General features: G+C 37.0%; 4 protein-coding genes across 7 annotated transcripts; 2 read left to right on the top strand and 2 right to left on the bottom strand.

The window, feature by feature from the left end:
- Positions 1-2,013: 2,013 nt before the first annotated feature.
- On the bottom strand, positions 2,014-4,114 carry LOC126680791 (F-box/FBD/LRR-repeat protein At2g26030-like). Of its 4 annotated transcripts, none has more exons than XM_050375980.2 (3): positions 3,850-3,981; positions 3,063-3,706; positions 2,014-2,302 (listed from the first exon to the last, which is right to left on the bottom strand). In XM_050375980.2, the coding sequence occupies exons 1-3, from the start codon at positions 3,884-3,886 to the stop codon at positions 2,120-2,122; spliced, it is 864 nt and encodes a 287-aa protein (XP_050231937.1). In that variant the 5' UTR covers positions 3,887-3,981; the 3' UTR covers positions 2,014-2,119. The 4 variants fall into 4 exon arrangements, with proteins under 4 accessions (XP_050231937.1, XP_050231938.1, XP_050231934.1 ...); XM_050375981.2 differs by having other exon boundaries at positions 3,063-3,658; XM_050375977.2 differs by having other exon boundaries at positions 3,063-4,113.
- Positions 4,115-6,076: 1,962 nt separating this feature from the next.
- LOC126680787 (uncharacterized) lies at positions 6,077-8,911 on the top strand. The gene is made up of 3 exons (XM_050375972.2): positions 6,077-7,329; positions 7,411-7,857; positions 7,934-8,911. Exons 1-3 carry the CDS (start codon positions 6,231-6,233, stop codon positions 8,776-8,778), a joined length of 2,391 nt encoding a protein of 796 aa, XP_050231929.1. The 5' UTR covers positions 6,077-6,230; the 3' UTR covers positions 8,779-8,911.
- Positions 8,912-9,922: 1,011 nt separating this feature from the next.
- LOC126681375 (extensin-like) lies at positions 9,923-11,845 on the top strand. The gene is made up of 4 exons (XM_050376916.2): positions 9,923-10,045; positions 10,122-10,517; positions 10,592-10,981; positions 11,073-11,845. The coding sequence occupies exons 1-4, from the start codon at positions 9,938-9,940 to the stop codon at positions 11,739-11,741; spliced, it is 1,563 nt and encodes a 520-aa protein (XP_050232873.2). The 5' UTR covers positions 9,923-9,937; the 3' UTR covers positions 11,742-11,845.
- A 2,576-nt stretch (positions 11,846-14,421) lies between these two features.
- LOC126681374 (uncharacterized) lies at positions 14,422-15,096 on the bottom strand. Its single transcript, XM_050376915.1, has one exon. The coding sequence runs from the start codon at positions 15,094-15,096 to the stop codon at positions 14,422-14,424; it is 675 nt and encodes a 224-aa protein (XP_050232872.1).
- Positions 15,097-15,789: the final 693 nt, after the last annotated feature.

The raw sequence follows: 15,789 nt of genomic DNA, 5'->3' as shown, positions 1-15,789 counted from the left end.
TCTATTAACTAAAGAACTCGAACTTACATAATTTCTATAATCATTTTCCTAATTAGCGGAAAATTGGATTCTCGGTTTAATAAAAAATCAAGAAAAATCCATACACCGCTCCGAAAAGTACTATTTTAAAACTAATTTTTTTTAATTCATCTTAAAACTATCTAGATTAATTGAATTCAGGCTGTTATAAGTAAATTCGAATTCAAGTGGTGTTTTAATTGCAAAAATGTGAAACTTCGTGTCCGAAATAGCCAAAAATAAAATCCATGTTAAATATCCAAAAGACGCTAAAGTTGGTGATTTTTTTGTGCAATTAAGCCTTCTTAAAACACATTGCAGAAAAGTGCAAGCATTAGAACGTTTCTCTCTCATCTCTCTAAACTCTCTCTTTCTTTTCAGAAACCCTAGCCGCAACAAGAGGGAGGTGATTTTGGCCATTGTTTGGTTCAAAATCACCTCCCTACCTTCTCGTTTTCTCTTTAAATCTCGTATTTAGTTTATTTTACGTCAATAATCACAGATCCGAGATCTGTTGGTTTTTTCTTTCTTCCTTTATGGATGTTTTGTCTTCCTTAATGGAGTTCTGGCTCTTACCCTTTATGGGTTTTGCTATTTCCTTGATGGAATTATCTACGGAACGTAGATCTGAAGTGCTATCAGTAGAAATCTTATTTCTAATATTCTCTCAATCGGACTCATTCAAAGACCAAAGAGTCGATCTGTGGTTTAAAATAACCTTCGAGTGGAGCGGACGGATCGCCGAGTTGCACATTCAAAGAGCTCCGTCAATGCGATTGAAGAAATTAGATATGATTTTTTGTTATTTTACTGATGTTCTATTATTGTACCTCTTGAATGTATTGATATATTCAATATTTGATCAAGTTGTATTTTTATTTCTCTATTAATAAAATTTTCATTATTCTCAAAAAAAAAAAAAAAAAAACACATTGCAGAAACAAAATAGAGCACAGCAGGTCTTGCAAGTTTTCTATTCACTTTTCAATTCATGATTCTGATGTTCCCCCAATTATGCTAGGCAGGGCTCGCCCGAGGGGGGGCCTGGCCCCTCCCAACCTTTTGTTTTAAGAAAAAAGTACCTCAAATATTATCTTATATTAAAAATTACACTACTGACTTTGAGTTTTTGCACTATTGCCCCTCCTCAACTTTCTTTTTCTTTAAAAAAACCCCTTCAAGCTTTTTATATTCTCCCCCACCTCCCAAAAAAAACTCAATCTTATAAGTATTAATATATTTAGACAAATAAATAAGAGAGGCAAAAATTGCTAATTGTATTACTTTATCAAACACTTAAGTAATTTGTGCTTTCGAAAACGAAGTCAGCTCTTGCGGAAGTAAAGTCGAGACACATGCAAGCAAGTAGCTAACCTACTACAAACATAATACATACGTTTCGAAACTAGAACAAATTCATTTTGCATATATTTTGCGTATGTGTAAAGAAAGCAAATAACAACTGAAAATTTATCGGCTGATAAAATATCATTACTGGACAACCTGTGACTCAAAATGGAAATATAAAAACTCCACCTCAATTCATAAGTTTGAGATAAAAATATGCCCTTTTAATGATCGCAATCCTTGATAGTTTTATGCATAAGAAGATTTTTATCATCATCCAAGAACATATATATTGGTTGATAACTGGTCAAAGAAGAAAAATGTAGTAAATTCCATGAAAATTATTAATTATAATGCTTAAGTCAACTGATACTGAATTTTTACATCAACAAGAAAAGTTATAAGCATTTCCATGAAAATTTAATAATCATTTCAATTTACTTGTAATCCTAAAATTCTAATTTCAATTGCAGTTTAGTCCATAAGTTTTAGTACTTGCCTCAAACTCATGCATTTGATCAATATTTACCAGCACACAGTTTAAGGAGTCAGAGAGTTATTGACTTCAAATTCAAAACAATAAGGCTTAAGTCTATAGTAAGACAATTTTCATATATGTTATAGTAAGTAATCAAAATAACAACCCAGTTAAAATAATCATTCACCATAATTTTTATCAGAAAAGTGATAATCCTATTACCGTCGATAACTTGACGAAAATCAATTAAAATGACTTACGGGAACAAGGGTTTCTTTAATAACCTTTGTAACTATTACCAACAATTTGCAGCAATGAATAGTCCTTAAGAAAGTAATCTAAGATAAAGCTAGATATCTTGACGTACTTGAAAAAATTATCACTCTTCACCTTCAGAGACTTCAGATTTAGAAACAGTGAACGGCGCTCTTTCAGCAAAGAAGGAATGTGGGATAGAACCTTCAAACATAGAACCGTCAGCTAATAAGCTAAAAGCATAAAACAACGAATTCAAGAAAACATCGGCAACTACATATGTAAACAGAAAATATTCGTAAAATTAGAAGTTTGCTTGACACGATGATAACTGGTAAAATGTGAATTGAGAAATATAGAAAAGATATATTGTCTATATAAACAAAAAAGAATCTTGACTCTATATGTACATCATAATACCATTGGATTTGTGCTCGATATGATTAATTATATCATAAATGGAGAAATCAATAGAAACTTCAGCAATTACCAAACGAACCTGCTGCAAGCATTCATTTAGAACATATATACACTGAAGTGGTTAATTATAACTGTCTAAGAGTCTGGAAATATACCAGAACATGTGAGCTAAAAACGGAAGAACAGAATCCACTCTAAAATTTCTCCATTTTAATTAATAGAACTACTAGCAAAATTCAATAACATAATTGATCAGCTGATTTAAAATTGATTATAAAAGTGAATTCCATGGAGATGCGGAAGTACAGAGAAGTATGCAGACTAAGACAACTAACGTATTTTTACTTCAATAGGACAATATGCAAGCATGGTCTTTATTTGTATGAAGAAGACATAAAACAGCATATCTTCAGAAAGAGACCTCAACAAGCATATATGTTAAGATGAATTCTATAAAATTTTATTGACAAGTTTGTATGAATGAATCTACTGTAAAACCGCAAATATAGATATCATAAATTGCATCTTAGAATAAAGCACTCACCTGAATGACCCTCATGGATAATGTGATGGATTTCGCAATATGAAATGCATTAATCATTTGGAGCACTTCGCAAGCAAAAACTTGCTTTAGCTCTTCCGTAAAATAGACGTCCTTCAATTCGAATTCAAAGTTGTATGGCAGATCAATTTCAAATAGATCTAGAGAACAAAGATTTTTGGTAGAGCAGACAAAGGGAGGATAGCCGTTAAACCTGAATTTCCTAAGCTTCGGAGCCACAATAACAAAGTCACAACGGGAAAAAGGCTCTTCTGGATTATTTACAAAATCAAAGCTTTTCAGATTCAGAGCACAAAGACCAAAAATTTGAATACCCTTAAAGCACATGTCTTCAAGTTTTAAAGTCTCCAAATTCAGAAAACTCGAAAATATACTCCCATCACAACGTTCAAAACCAATAAGGTGCAAATTTTTCAAAGAGGGTAACTCCAAACTTTCAGGCAATGGTCTGCTTTCATAATGAGAGGCATCGAGTTTGAGAGTTGTTAATGATGTACAACCACCAAAATAAAAAGGAAACCGCGTGCCCAATTTAGGATAAAAGGGTTGTAATGTAAGGTGTTGAACCTGATGTTTAACTGCATAACATATCCAAGATTCAACCATACTAGCTTCAACATGAAAATCTACATGATAGATAAATCTATGAATAGGTATTGAATTTCGACGCAGAAGAAATTGATTGATAAAGTTGATGAAATATTTCTTTTTTGAGCTATAAAAGTTGATAAATTTGAAATTAAGATAGGGAGAAGAAGCCCATAAGTACCTCCATCTTTTAGACAAAATACAAGTTTTGACAACATCAATTGAGTCCAAGAAACAGAAAATCTGATGAAGAAGACAGTCCGGTAACTCACTGATCCTGTCAATTTCTTTACTTCTCATTCTCTTGTTAGCTGCCATTTTCCTTTTCCTCTCCGAATTGGAACAGAGGAAAATACTGATTCTATAAACCCTAAAATGCGAGAAGAAAGTAAATTTTTGCCCCCTCAGTTCAAAAGTTCACTCTCATGTACTATCTCTTTTTTGAAAATTGCAATTTTATTTTTCAGTTTATTTAGTAATATGGTATTTTAACATATATTTTACTTAAATAATATAAGTACTTATTTATTTTTTTATTTATTTTTATTTCTATATAGCACTCATTTTATTTAAATATTTTATAGTGGAACAACGAGAAAATTTATTTCATTAAATGAAATATTTGAAAAATTCATTTATCGAAGTGTGAGAGGAAGGTGGTAGCAGGATTAAAATTTAGAATTTAAATTAATTAAGGCTTCAATTAGATTATAATTAGAGATTAAATTAAAACTAATTATAATTAATTAAATTAATTAAGGGTGAATTTGATGTTAAAGTGATAAATTGCGGGTTAGTTTGACTATTTTCCTTCGAAATTAACTCATTAGTACAAATTATTGATTTCAACAATCAAAAATACACCTGAGAAAATTACTATGATACTCCTCACATTTAGAGTTAGTTATAAGTATTTTAAAAAATAGTCTATTTTTCATGCGGTACTTTTTTCCACAAAAAATTTCATGCGGTACGAATTTTTGTAAAAAAAATTCATCTAAGACTATCTCCAACCTAAATCGCCAAATTTTTGTCATCAAATATCAATTAGGTGATTTGTCATCAAATTCACTCCAACCCACAATCACCTTTTCTTACACCAAAAAATATATTCTTTTTATCTTCAATATTTTAATCATTTTTTTATTTTAATATTTATACACTTTTATCAACTACACTCATAAACTTATTTTCGTTACATATTAATTCAATTAATATATATAATAATTATTTTCTCGTAAAATTAGTAATGTATACTTTTAAATTATTGTCTCGTAAAATTATTTATATAATATTTTTATATTGATTTTAATAATTTATGAAAACATAAATGATTTTAATATTTTATTCTCATGTGTAAAATTATTCTATAATATTAAAAATAAATAACATTCATATATATATATATATATTTAAGTCTTTAATTATAAATGTGTTGATTTAAATAAAAACAAACTATAAGTATCAAAATTATACTTTAATCAAATATTAAAATAATGAATATTAATTTGGTGACTCCAAATAGTGAATTACCTATTTTGATGAGAGATGGAGTACCCTTGTCATCTAATTTAAATTAGGTGACTTCTTGAAGTTTATTTGTCACCTAATTTAAATAAGGTGACAAGGATTGGAGATGCTCTAATACCTATTATATGGGGTTTTTGATATTTGGGTGCCTCAAAGGCACCCAAAAATCCACCGCATTCCTAGAATGCGGAACATGTGGAGTTCCGCATTCTAGGAATGCGGAACATGCTAATCAGATTAATTAATCTGATTAGCAGTGTTCCGCATTCCTAGAATGCGGAACACTGACGCATTACCGTTGGGAGACCAGCTCCCAACGGTAAATTAAATGCGTTCCGCATTCTAGAAATGCGGAACGCATTTAAGTAACCGTTGGGAGCTGCCCCAACGGTTGCCTATAAAAAGGGTTGAAAACCCCATTTTTACTTACTAAAAAAAACCGAATCACATTTTAAGAGAGTGAAAAATGAGAGTATAGGCAGAAAAAAAATTAGTTTCAAGGTGTTATATTTTGAAGTTGAACGGAAAAAAGTTGGAAGAAATTATATTTCGGAGCTAAACGGATCTCTTCGTGAAGTGTTATATTTTTTATTCGATACTAATTATTTTAAAGGACTACAAGAGGTTAGTACATGTAATTTTTTTAATTATTGCTTTAAATAATTTTAGTGTTAATAAATATTAGAAATTTAATAATATGTAAAATTGTTATAAAATTAATTTTAATATAGCAAAATATTAGACTTTAATTGTAATTTAGAAATGCATGTATAATATAAAAAAAATAGAATATGTTTAATATAATTATATTAGGATATAATTAGAACGTATATAATTAAAAATGACATGTAATAAGGAAGTGTATAATTAGAAATTTCATACAATTATATTAGGATATGTTTAATTTATTTTTATTTGAAAAAAATATTAGAAATAAAGTAATGGTAATTACGATTGATATGTTAACGCTATAAGTTTAAGATTTGCATTTTAAATATAACGGTGTCAAAATTTGCTGTTTATTAATTAGAAATGACGAGTCCAAATATATCTTTGTTGATATGGTGTGATGGCCGTATTGTGAGTTCTCCGTGTGGAATAGAATACCACGGGGGTCGTCCGGTTAATATGGCGCTTAGCGAGAGAATGAGTTTCGAAGAATTACAAAATATTTGTAGAAGAGCAGTTTCTACCGACGGGGAAGTAGAAATTTCAAAAATCTACTTCCGGCTTCCAAGAATAGTTGAGGGTGCGATACGGTCGTACTCGTTGTTTTCTGTGGAGAATAACGAGCATGTGTTTGGAATTCTGAACGAGGTCGTGCGGTATCCGCAACTGGAGATTTTGGAATTGTACGTGGAATACGAGGCCGTGGTTCGCAACAAGACTTTACTCGATCAGTTGGTCTTAGGTGATTCAAGCGGGTCTGAGAGGGGTAGTGGTGAAGAGGAAGAAGAGGAAGAAGAGGATTTCTACGACAGCAACGAAGAGGATGTCGAGGAAGACTTAGGAGCAGATTCACAATATGAGTCGCAACTTCCTGAGCATGTAAGAACGGCGGATCTTTGCGACTTTGACGTCGCCCCGGAGGCTGATGAAAAGATTATGTGGGATCCTGGGATGGAATTCCGAGTAGGGATGGTATTCCCAAATCGCGATGCCGTCCGAGCTTGTGCGACTACTTATTCGGTCGGGGTGGGAAGAGAGTTCAAGGGTCGCCGGACTACCAACTCCACAATAGTGTTGGCTTGCAGGCAGAACCCTGTATGTAAATGGTGGCTGCGCGCTACACTTCTGCAAGCAACTCAGACGTGGACGTTGACAAAATATATTGGCCCGCACACGTGCAATCAGCTGTTACCTGATCCAAACCATCGGAATTTTGGGTCTGTTGCAATCGCAGACTATATCAAGGGTCAAGTAAAGCTGCAACGTGATATACGGATCGATACCCTCAGAGCTGGAATTTGGCAACAAGTTGGAGTTAGGCCTCCGTATAAACGAACCTGGAATGCAAAGGAAAAGGCAATAGCTGATGTTTACGGTGGCTGGTATGAATCATTTGGTATGGTTCACAAGTTCATGAACGAGATGATGCATGTCAACCCTGGATCTTTCTGGGATGCAGAAGGTATACGTAATAACTCTAATTTGTTATATAACGAGTTGCTTCAAGTAATAATTCTAATTTTGTTGAACTTGTGATTTGTAGGCGCCGAGGTGTACACCGACGGGATCCTTCAGCCGAAAGTCGTAACGTTCATCCGAATGTTCTGGACTTTCAAACCGACAATTGAAGGGTTTCGTTTTTGCAAGCCAGTTTTGTTCGTCGACGGTACTCATTTGTATGGCAAATACAAAATGACCTTGTTGATCGCGTCGGCAATCGATGGGAACAGTCACATCATGCCACTGGCATTTGCACTTGTTGAATCTGAAAGTACTGCCAGTTATGAGTACTTTTTTGAACATTTGCGTGAGCACGTGATTTGCGAAAGGAAGGTGGCCATTATATCTGATCGGCACGCTGGAATATTGTCGGTTCTGAAGCGTCCTGAATGGGCCGGTGTCGCCCACAAGTTTTGCATCAGACATTTCTGTAGTAATTTTCAGACCAAGTTTAGGAACAAGGTTTTGAAGAAGCTGGCAGATAAAGCAGGTAATGATTTTTTACGAGTCATTATAAACGCTACATAGGTTATTATTATGCGCTAATATTATGGTTTGCCACATAGGCCGAGCATATCAGAAGCACAAGTATAAACGCTACATGACAGCGATCGAGGTTAGAAGCCCAGAAGCGTATGCATGGCTGACTAAGCAAGAAAAGCGGCCTAAAGAAAAGTGGACAAGGGTGTATGACAAAAAAGGGCAACGACACAATGTGATGACAACTAACTATGCTGAGTCTGTCAACGCGACACTGAAGAATATAAGGGGGCTTCCGATCACATCAATGCTTGAGGCAATTTTTGCGCGGATGGTTAAAATGTTCGACACGCGTTGGAAGACGTATGAGGAGTTGATTGCTACAAACGTTCACTACACCCCAATATGCATCCAACTACTGAAGCAGAGGGGGGAGAAGGCCCGTTTTCATACAAGTCAGACGTACGACCGTTCTACGATGACATGCAAAGTGGAAACTAGGAAGAACGGCTCAAATGGGAGAGGAGGAAATACCCATACGGTAAACCTTCAGCATAAGAAATGCACGTGCGGTAAATTCCAGCAATTTAAGTTGCCCTGCTCTCATGCTATGGCCGTTTGTGCAAAGGAGAAGCTGAACCCTCTTGAGTTTGTGCATTGGCATTACCAGACCAAGTTTGCAATTCAATGCTGGAACACTCCATTTAAAGTGTTACGTGCCGGCACATACTGGAAGAAGTCCGGCGTAGACGAACCCCACTTCATTCCAAACCCTGAATGGCGTCGAAAAAGAGGGCGTCCAGTCAACCAGCGCTTCAGGAACGAGATGGATCAGGAATACAGGGAAGATCCGAGTCCTAACTGGTGTAGTAGATGTTGTCGCCGGGGTCACAATGCAAATGATTGTACCAATCCTATCCGAGATGAGTAGATTATGACTGTTATCGTGTAATAGACAGGAAGTAGTTATGACTGTTATTGTATTTGTGATGACTGTTATTGTATTTGTGATGATTGTTATTGTTTTAATGAATGTTACTTTAGTAATGTATTATTCTTTTGAATCTCCTTTTAGTAATTCTTGCGAATATTATTCACTAATGTATTATTCTTATGAATGTTTGTTGTAATTTTTAATAACTGTTGTATGTATTTTTTATTTCAGCTATGGCTGAACGTCGGGACTACTACACTCCTGGGCCGTTGGTGCCAGACGTTCTGACAATGCAGGACGATCACAGATCCTCGGTTATTTGGGATAACCAGGTAAAATCTTGTTTTTTATTGTCCTAATTTGGTTATAATTTTTAGTGTCCTAATTTTTATATAATTTTTATATTTTCAGGGCGACGAGTCTTCCTTAGGGTCACGTTCGAGCGCCAGACTTACTCCATTTCACGAGCTAGATTCTCGCATCAGGAATGGGATTATTCAGACTGGCATGTCTGGTTTTCTAGCGATGCGCCAGTTTCCAGTTGACTTGTGCCTTATCACAGCTCTTGTGGAGAGGTGGAGACCAGAGACACACACGTTTTGGTTTCCAGAGGGCGAGTGTACTATCACGCTGCAGGACGTGGCCATCCTGACAGGGCAGTTAGAGGTCAGCCGTCCCCGTAAACCGGGGTCCTCGTGGGTCAGTGGTGCTTGGTTGTCAGCCCAGTTTGGTGGTTGGACGGTATTGCCTGCGGGTGCTACAGAGGATCAGGTTGACCAGGCGGTTCGAGGCTACCTTTGGGCTGCTTTACAGGGTCTGTGCTTTCCGGACTTGAACAGTGGCCACTTGGGCGTGAGGATTCTTCCGCATCTGGCGGATTTAGGCCACTTGCGCGATATTAGCTGGGGATCGGCTGTTCTGGCGTATTTGTACCACGAGCTATGCCTCTGCGCATCTGCTTCGGCGGACAGACAGAACATCGGGGGCGCCGTGTGGATTCTACAGCTCTGGGCTTACGAGCGACTTAGGCCATTGCGACCCCGTTTGGCCGACTTTACCGTCACGGGGGGGTTGCCTTTGGGTGACAGGTACATTTTTCGTATGAAGTTATCTTAATTTTACGTTTTTCAGTACACTTAAAATATAATTTAATAATATGTGCAGATGGGGGGGTCCCAGACAGCGGGAGCGGGGGACACCACGAGTTCCCAGACACTCAGTTTCTCACTTCAGACTGTTATTGGACGGGCTGCGTTACGACGATGTAAGTTTTAATTTTTTTTTTGAATTTAACTAACGTCCTGACAAATGTTAACTAAATTTCTAATTTACGTGCGCAGATCGTTTGGCAGCCATACTCCGACGACGTTCTCCAGTCCATCCCACAGATGTACCTGACAGGGCGACATATTTGGCGTGCCCGAGTGCCAATGATCTACTATCACATCGTGGAGTGGCACCAGCCGGATAGGGTTCTGCAGCAGTTCGGCTTACAGCAGCCCATTCCCCTGCCTGCTATGCAAGATCGGCGCCTTCATAACATCCAGTATCAGGGGAACTACAACTTTGATGAACTGCTCTCAGATTACATTCAGATTTGGAACAACAGAGCGGCTTACGTTGTTCAGGGTTACCAGCTCCAGCGTCCACCTCACTACCATTCAGCGTATATGGAGTGGTTTCGGAGCCGCAGCCGGCGTTGGATTACCCATGAGGGCGCAGCGGCCGGACAGAGTGTACGTATTTATTTTATTATTAAATTTCTCTTATTATTGTATACACTGACAATTTGTTTCTTTGATGTAAACAGCGCGACACTTTCGAGATGATCGCCCTTCAGAGAGAGGCGCGTGCGTCTAGGATTGGGACTGCTGCACGCAGTTCTCAATTAGCTTACGGAGAGGAGCGCCGTGACGTCACACTGCCCCCACCAGAGCCAGCAGTTCCGGCTTACGTACTACCTCCTCTTCCTCCCCTGACCATCGATCTGGCTCACATCAGGGGAGCGCGTAGACGGCAGCCTAGAGCCGCCCCGCCTCGCGAGCGCCCGGCAGACCCTATCCCCCCACCGGTCTACTTCCACTTTGATCCTACAGCCACTACAGACAGACGGGGGGAGTACTATGGCCCGACTCAGTACTACGGTTCCACTTCCACTTCAGCATCACAGCCTCCGTGGCATCAGACCTATTTCCCACAGGTTTCATGTCATTTCTAATTTAATTTATTGCTTTTTTAACTCGTAGTTAAATATATATTTTAAATGTTGTGTTTTTAACTTTGTATTTCAGGGACCCCAGGTATCATCGTATCAGGTCCCGCCTTCGTCGATGCCGTTTTTTGAGCCGTCGTACGGACAGACAGCATATACCACTTCTCTGGGCACATCACCGGCGTCTCAGTTCCAGCAGGCCACACCACCGGCGTCTCAGTTCCGGCAGACCACACCACCGGCGTCTCCGTTTCAGCAGACCACACCACCGCCGTTTGCTGCATCAGATCAGTATTACCGTCCAGCGCCATATACAGATGCTCAACCGTTCACGTCTTTCGATCAGTGTTACCGTCCCACGATGCCTTCGGATGATCAGCCGTCGACGTCACATTCGCGGCCATCTTCTTCTCACCAGGCCCAAGATCCATCACAGCTACATTTTACACTGTCAGAGTCATGGTTATTCGGTCCGGAGATCGGTTCAGAGGCGTACGAGGAGCTTTTATCACGACCGGATCTCACACCTCCATCTTTTAGACTTCTACCGCCCACACAGGAGGAGACCGGTACTGCACCACCAGCAGCAGACGTTCAGCATTCAGCTCAGGACGAGGACGCCTCCGACAGCGGCGAGAGCCCTCCGGTACCCAGACAGTTTCACTCGATCACAGACAGCTCGCGGCACCGACGAGAGACTCACGGTTTGAGGGTACAGAGACCGAGGACTCGTAGATATGAGGATTAGATTTCATATTTTTCTTTATTTATCGATTTTTGTATTTTAGTATATGTTGTATGTTTACTATATTATGTATATTATATTCGTGTGTTATAATTGTTATTTTGTTATCAGTGTCTGTTATAATCATTAGTTAAATAAAATAAATATTTATATCGTCTGTTAAATTTTGTCGTTTATTTATAAGCGTTTGTTAAATTCAGTATCGTCTGTTAAAATCATTAGTTAATATCGTCTGTTAAAATCATTAGTTAAATAAAATAAAATTATTTTATATTAATTTTTAGTTTATAATTATTTAAACAATTTTTTGTTTTTAAAAATTTAATAATCAGCAATGATTGGGCATTTTAGTGCCCAATCATTGCTGCCCCAATGATTGGGGAGACAAAACTGTCTCCCCAATCATTGGGGAAGCGTGTTCCGCATTCCTAGAATGCGGTACACGCTTTAATCAGCTGATTATTAATTAATCAGCTGATTAAAGCGTTCCGCATTCTAGGAATGCGGAACACCACCTGTTCCGCATTCCTAGAATGCGGAACCGGTGGTCCCAGGCACTCTTCTGGAATTAATTCCAGAAGAGGCACTAGACTGGATTTTTGGGTGCCTTTGAGGCACCCAAATATCAAAAACCCTATTATATGACGTGAACAACACGTCAGGTCTGCTGATGCAAGACCAGCTGGTGCACATAATTTACGGGAACAAGGGTTTCTGTAATTACCTTTTTTAACTATTGCCAACATATTTTCAGCAATGAAGAGTCCTTAAGAAAGTAATCCAAGATATGAATTTTATAAGAAAATATATAATTTATATTATATATATAAACAAAAACAAATCTTCACTCCATATGAACATCATAATACCTTTGATCTGTGCTCGATATGATTAATTATATCATAAATGGAGAACTTTAAAAAATAATCAATTGAAACTTCAGAAATTGCCAAATGAACCTGCTGCAAACCTTCATTTAGAACATATAAACAAAAGTGCTTAATTATAACTGTCTAACTAAGAGTAGCAATCGGACAGTTGCAATATACCAAAACATGTGAACAAAAAACGAACAGAAATCCATTCTAAAATTGCAAAGATGGGAAACTGCATGCATATAAGTTAAGATGAATACTATATATATGAATTGACAAGTTAGTATGCATCAAACTACTCCAAAACCACATATATAGATGCCTTAAATAGCATAATAGAATGAAGCACTCACCCAAATGACATTCATGGACAGTGTCATGGATTTTGCAACATGAAATGCATTCAACATTTGGAGCGCTTTGCGAGCAAACTCCTGCATTCGCTCATCCGTAGAGTAGACAATATCCAGTTCAAAGTGGTGCGGCAGATCAATTTCAAACAGGTCTAGAGAAGAAAGATTTTTGGTGAGCAGACAAAAGGAGGATGACCATCAAACTTGAATTTCCTAAGTTTTGGAGCCACAATAACAAATTCACAATGGGAAAAATAACCTTGTTCCACATCATTTTCAAAATCAAAGCTTTTCAGATTTAGAGCAGAAACACTGAAATTTTGAATTGCATCGGAGCATAAGTTTTCAAGTTTTAAAGTCTCGAGATTGGGACGAAAAAACACTCCTATAAGTACCTCCATCTTTTAGAGACAAAATACAAGTTCTAACAACATCAGTTGTGTCCAAGAAACAGAATATCTGATGAAGAAGACAATCTGGTAATTCACTGATTCTATCTTTCTTTCCTTCTCATTCTCTTGTTGGCTGCCATTTTCCTTTTCCTCTCTGAATCGGAACAGATGAAAAGACTGATCCAATGCGAGAGGTTAAAGTCTCGAGATTATATGAGAGACAATAATTATCCGTAAGAAAGCGTGTAACGGAACATGTTAAAAAAGCGGGTTATTAGCCAAAATGGTACCCAACCTTTGCACCTTGTATCAAAATGGTACCCAACCTTTAATTTATATCAAAATGGTACCCAACCTTCTAACGTTTGTATCAAAATGGTTTTTTAAACAATTTCCGGCCACTTTTGATAATGTGGCAACCGGAAAACTAATTTTTTTATATTTTTTTCACATCCCATGACAAATAAGATTTTATATAATTTAAAAAATTAAAACGAACTCTTATTTTATATTAATAAAAAATTATTTTTCCGGTTGCCACGTCATCAAAAGTGGCTGAAAAATGTTAAAAAAATCATTTTGAAACAAATGTTAGAAGGTTGGGTACCATTTTGATACAAATTAAAGGTTGGGTACCATTTTGATACAAGGTGCGAAGGTTGGGTACCATTTTGGCTAATGACCCTAAAAAAGCTGCTAGTACGTGCCATGGTGCAAGATGATCATGTACTGTATGTTTTTGCTGCGCATTGTACAACATGAAAATTTCGGAGTCTGCTTCTTGATGCATGATTTATCGAACCGATTCATTGTGCTTTGGAGATTTCATATGTATGAGTACAAAGATGAACAGAGCACGCTGCTGACAAATTTTGATTGCATAAAGCTTCTGCCACGTTTCCATGGGAATTCAAATAGTTATATTAGCGAGTTAAGTATTATGCCAAATAATTATACTAGAAACAAGCGAAACATTTAAGTGCCAACCTACTATATATGAGTTATGTAATAATATCAGTTAGTTTTAACAATAAGTAAAGCCAGACTGCCTAACAATAAAGCATTAGAATGAAAGAGTATAGGGTAACGCATAGATATCAGCCTGTGGTAGATTCCGGGCACAGGGCCAAAAGGAAGATGCTTCATGTCCTGGTTCGTTATCATGCTGATAAACTTTGGTTCTCTTGCCACGGCAAATATCTTGCATTTTCGTGCCAGAAAGCCAACTCTGATCATCAAAGTTATTCTGATCATAAACAACAGGCGGTGCAGTCCAATCCGCAAACAACGTTTCGTATAAAGCTTCTGCTTTTAATAGCTTCTTCTCAGCTCCGGAAACATGGTGCCGCGAAGATTTTTCTCTCTTTTCAGAACCTGCATCAGAACATGATTCAAAGGGTATTACTCGAATGACATTCCCATTGTTTTCGGTGGCATTAGAAGCAGAATGCACGACGTCGTCACTTTTTCTCTTATTGCGGCTCCGAGCACTGTCTGATGAAAGACCCTGATGACAGATTGGTCGCCCATGTTCCTCAGTCAAGCTACTTCTTTCAGCTTCGTCATCATCCTTTCGCTTCAAAAGACTCTTCTCCAGTTTGCTCAAAGAAGTGGATTTCTTCTGTTCTATCTTAGATCTCTTCTCTTTTTTGTCTTTCTTTTTCAGTTTATTCAAGTCCGTCTTAATGGTTTCGCTCACGGCCTCACCGTTCCTCAGGTAAGGATAGCACCGTGACATTGCTCTCTCAATCAAAAAGGTAACGAAATTGGAAGGGTTTACTGTCGTGAGAAATCGCGGCTAGGGTTTCTACAAATCGAGAGGTAATAAGTTTTCTCTTGTTTGGGAGAAGAAAGAATGTTAGTAGTAGATTGATATGATCAAATTGATTTATATAAGAAAAGAAGGTGTATCTTACTAAGTAGACAATAATTTCTCCAAAGTAAACTCTATATATCGTTTGCACCCTGACTTTTTGTTACAATTATACAGTTAATTATTTATTGTAATTCGAATTTTTGTTGAATACTGATTAAAATTTTAATAATTTAATTTAAAATATTTTAATTGATAAAAATATAATAAATAAGTATAATAAATTTTAATAAACTGTACATGAAATTTAAATAACATGATATTTTATTTGAACATAAAAGTTACATCATATTAAACATTAAAGCGAATATTAATTGATGAAAATCAATTCCACGTAGTAATATTATGAATCGAATTTTAGGGGGTTCGCCCACAAAAGCGGGCCTCAAGGAGAAATTCTTAGGTAGACTCGGTCTACCACGTCATCCGTAGACCAAACCTATCACATTATGACACATCATTAAAATGATGACAATCTTGTAATATTACTATTCAAAGGTGTAAATAAGTAAAAAACGAATTTACAAGATTGCCATCATTTTAATGACGTGTCATAAT

Source organism: Mercurialis annua, linkage group LG5 (genome assembly GCF_937616625.2).
Source record: "Mercurialis annua linkage group LG5, ddMerAnnu1.2, whole genome shotgun sequence".
Taxonomy (NCBI): domain Eukaryota; kingdom Viridiplantae; phylum Streptophyta; class Magnoliopsida; order Malpighiales; family Euphorbiaceae; genus Mercurialis; species Mercurialis annua.
This window is presented reverse-complemented; position numbering and strand designations above follow the sequence as displayed.

Bases quoted from the DNA above. Each gene is read 5' to 3' on its own strand.
- LOC126681374 (XM_050376915.1), bottom strand. From the start codon at position 15,096: ATGTCACGGTGCTATCCTTACCTGAGGAACGGTGAGGCCGTGAGCGAA.
- LOC126681375 (XM_050376916.2), top strand. From the start codon at position 9,938: ATGTGCAGATGGGGGGGTCCCAGACAGCGGGAGCGGGGGACACCACGA. The intron at 10,518-10,591 runs GTACGTATTTAT...TGATGTAAACAG, and splicing joins GCGCAGCGGCCGGACAGAGT to CGCGACACTTTCGAGATGAT. The intron at 10,982-11,072 runs GTTTCATGTCAT...TTTGTATTTCAG, and splicing joins ATCAGACCTATTTCCCACAG to GGACCCCAGGTATCATCGTA.
- LOC126680787 (XM_050375972.2), top strand. From the start codon at position 6,231: ATGACGAGTCCAAATATATCTTTGTTGATATGGTGTGATGGCCGTATT. The intron at 7,330-7,410 runs GTATACGTAATA...TGTGATTTGTAG, and splicing joins ATCTTTCTGGGATGCAGAAG to GCGCCGAGGTGTACACCGAC. The intron at 7,858-7,933 runs GTAATGATTTTT...TTTGCCACATAG, and splicing joins GAAGCTGGCAGATAAAGCAG to GCCGAGCATATCAGAAGCAC.
- LOC126680791 (XM_050375977.2), bottom strand. From the start codon at position 3,986: ATGGCAGCTAACAAGAGAATGAGAAGTAAAGAAATTGACAGGATCAGT. The intron at 2,303-3,062 runs GTGAGTGCTTTA...CTATGTTTGAAG, and splicing joins TATCCATGAGGGTCATTCAG to GTTCTATCCCACATTCCTTC.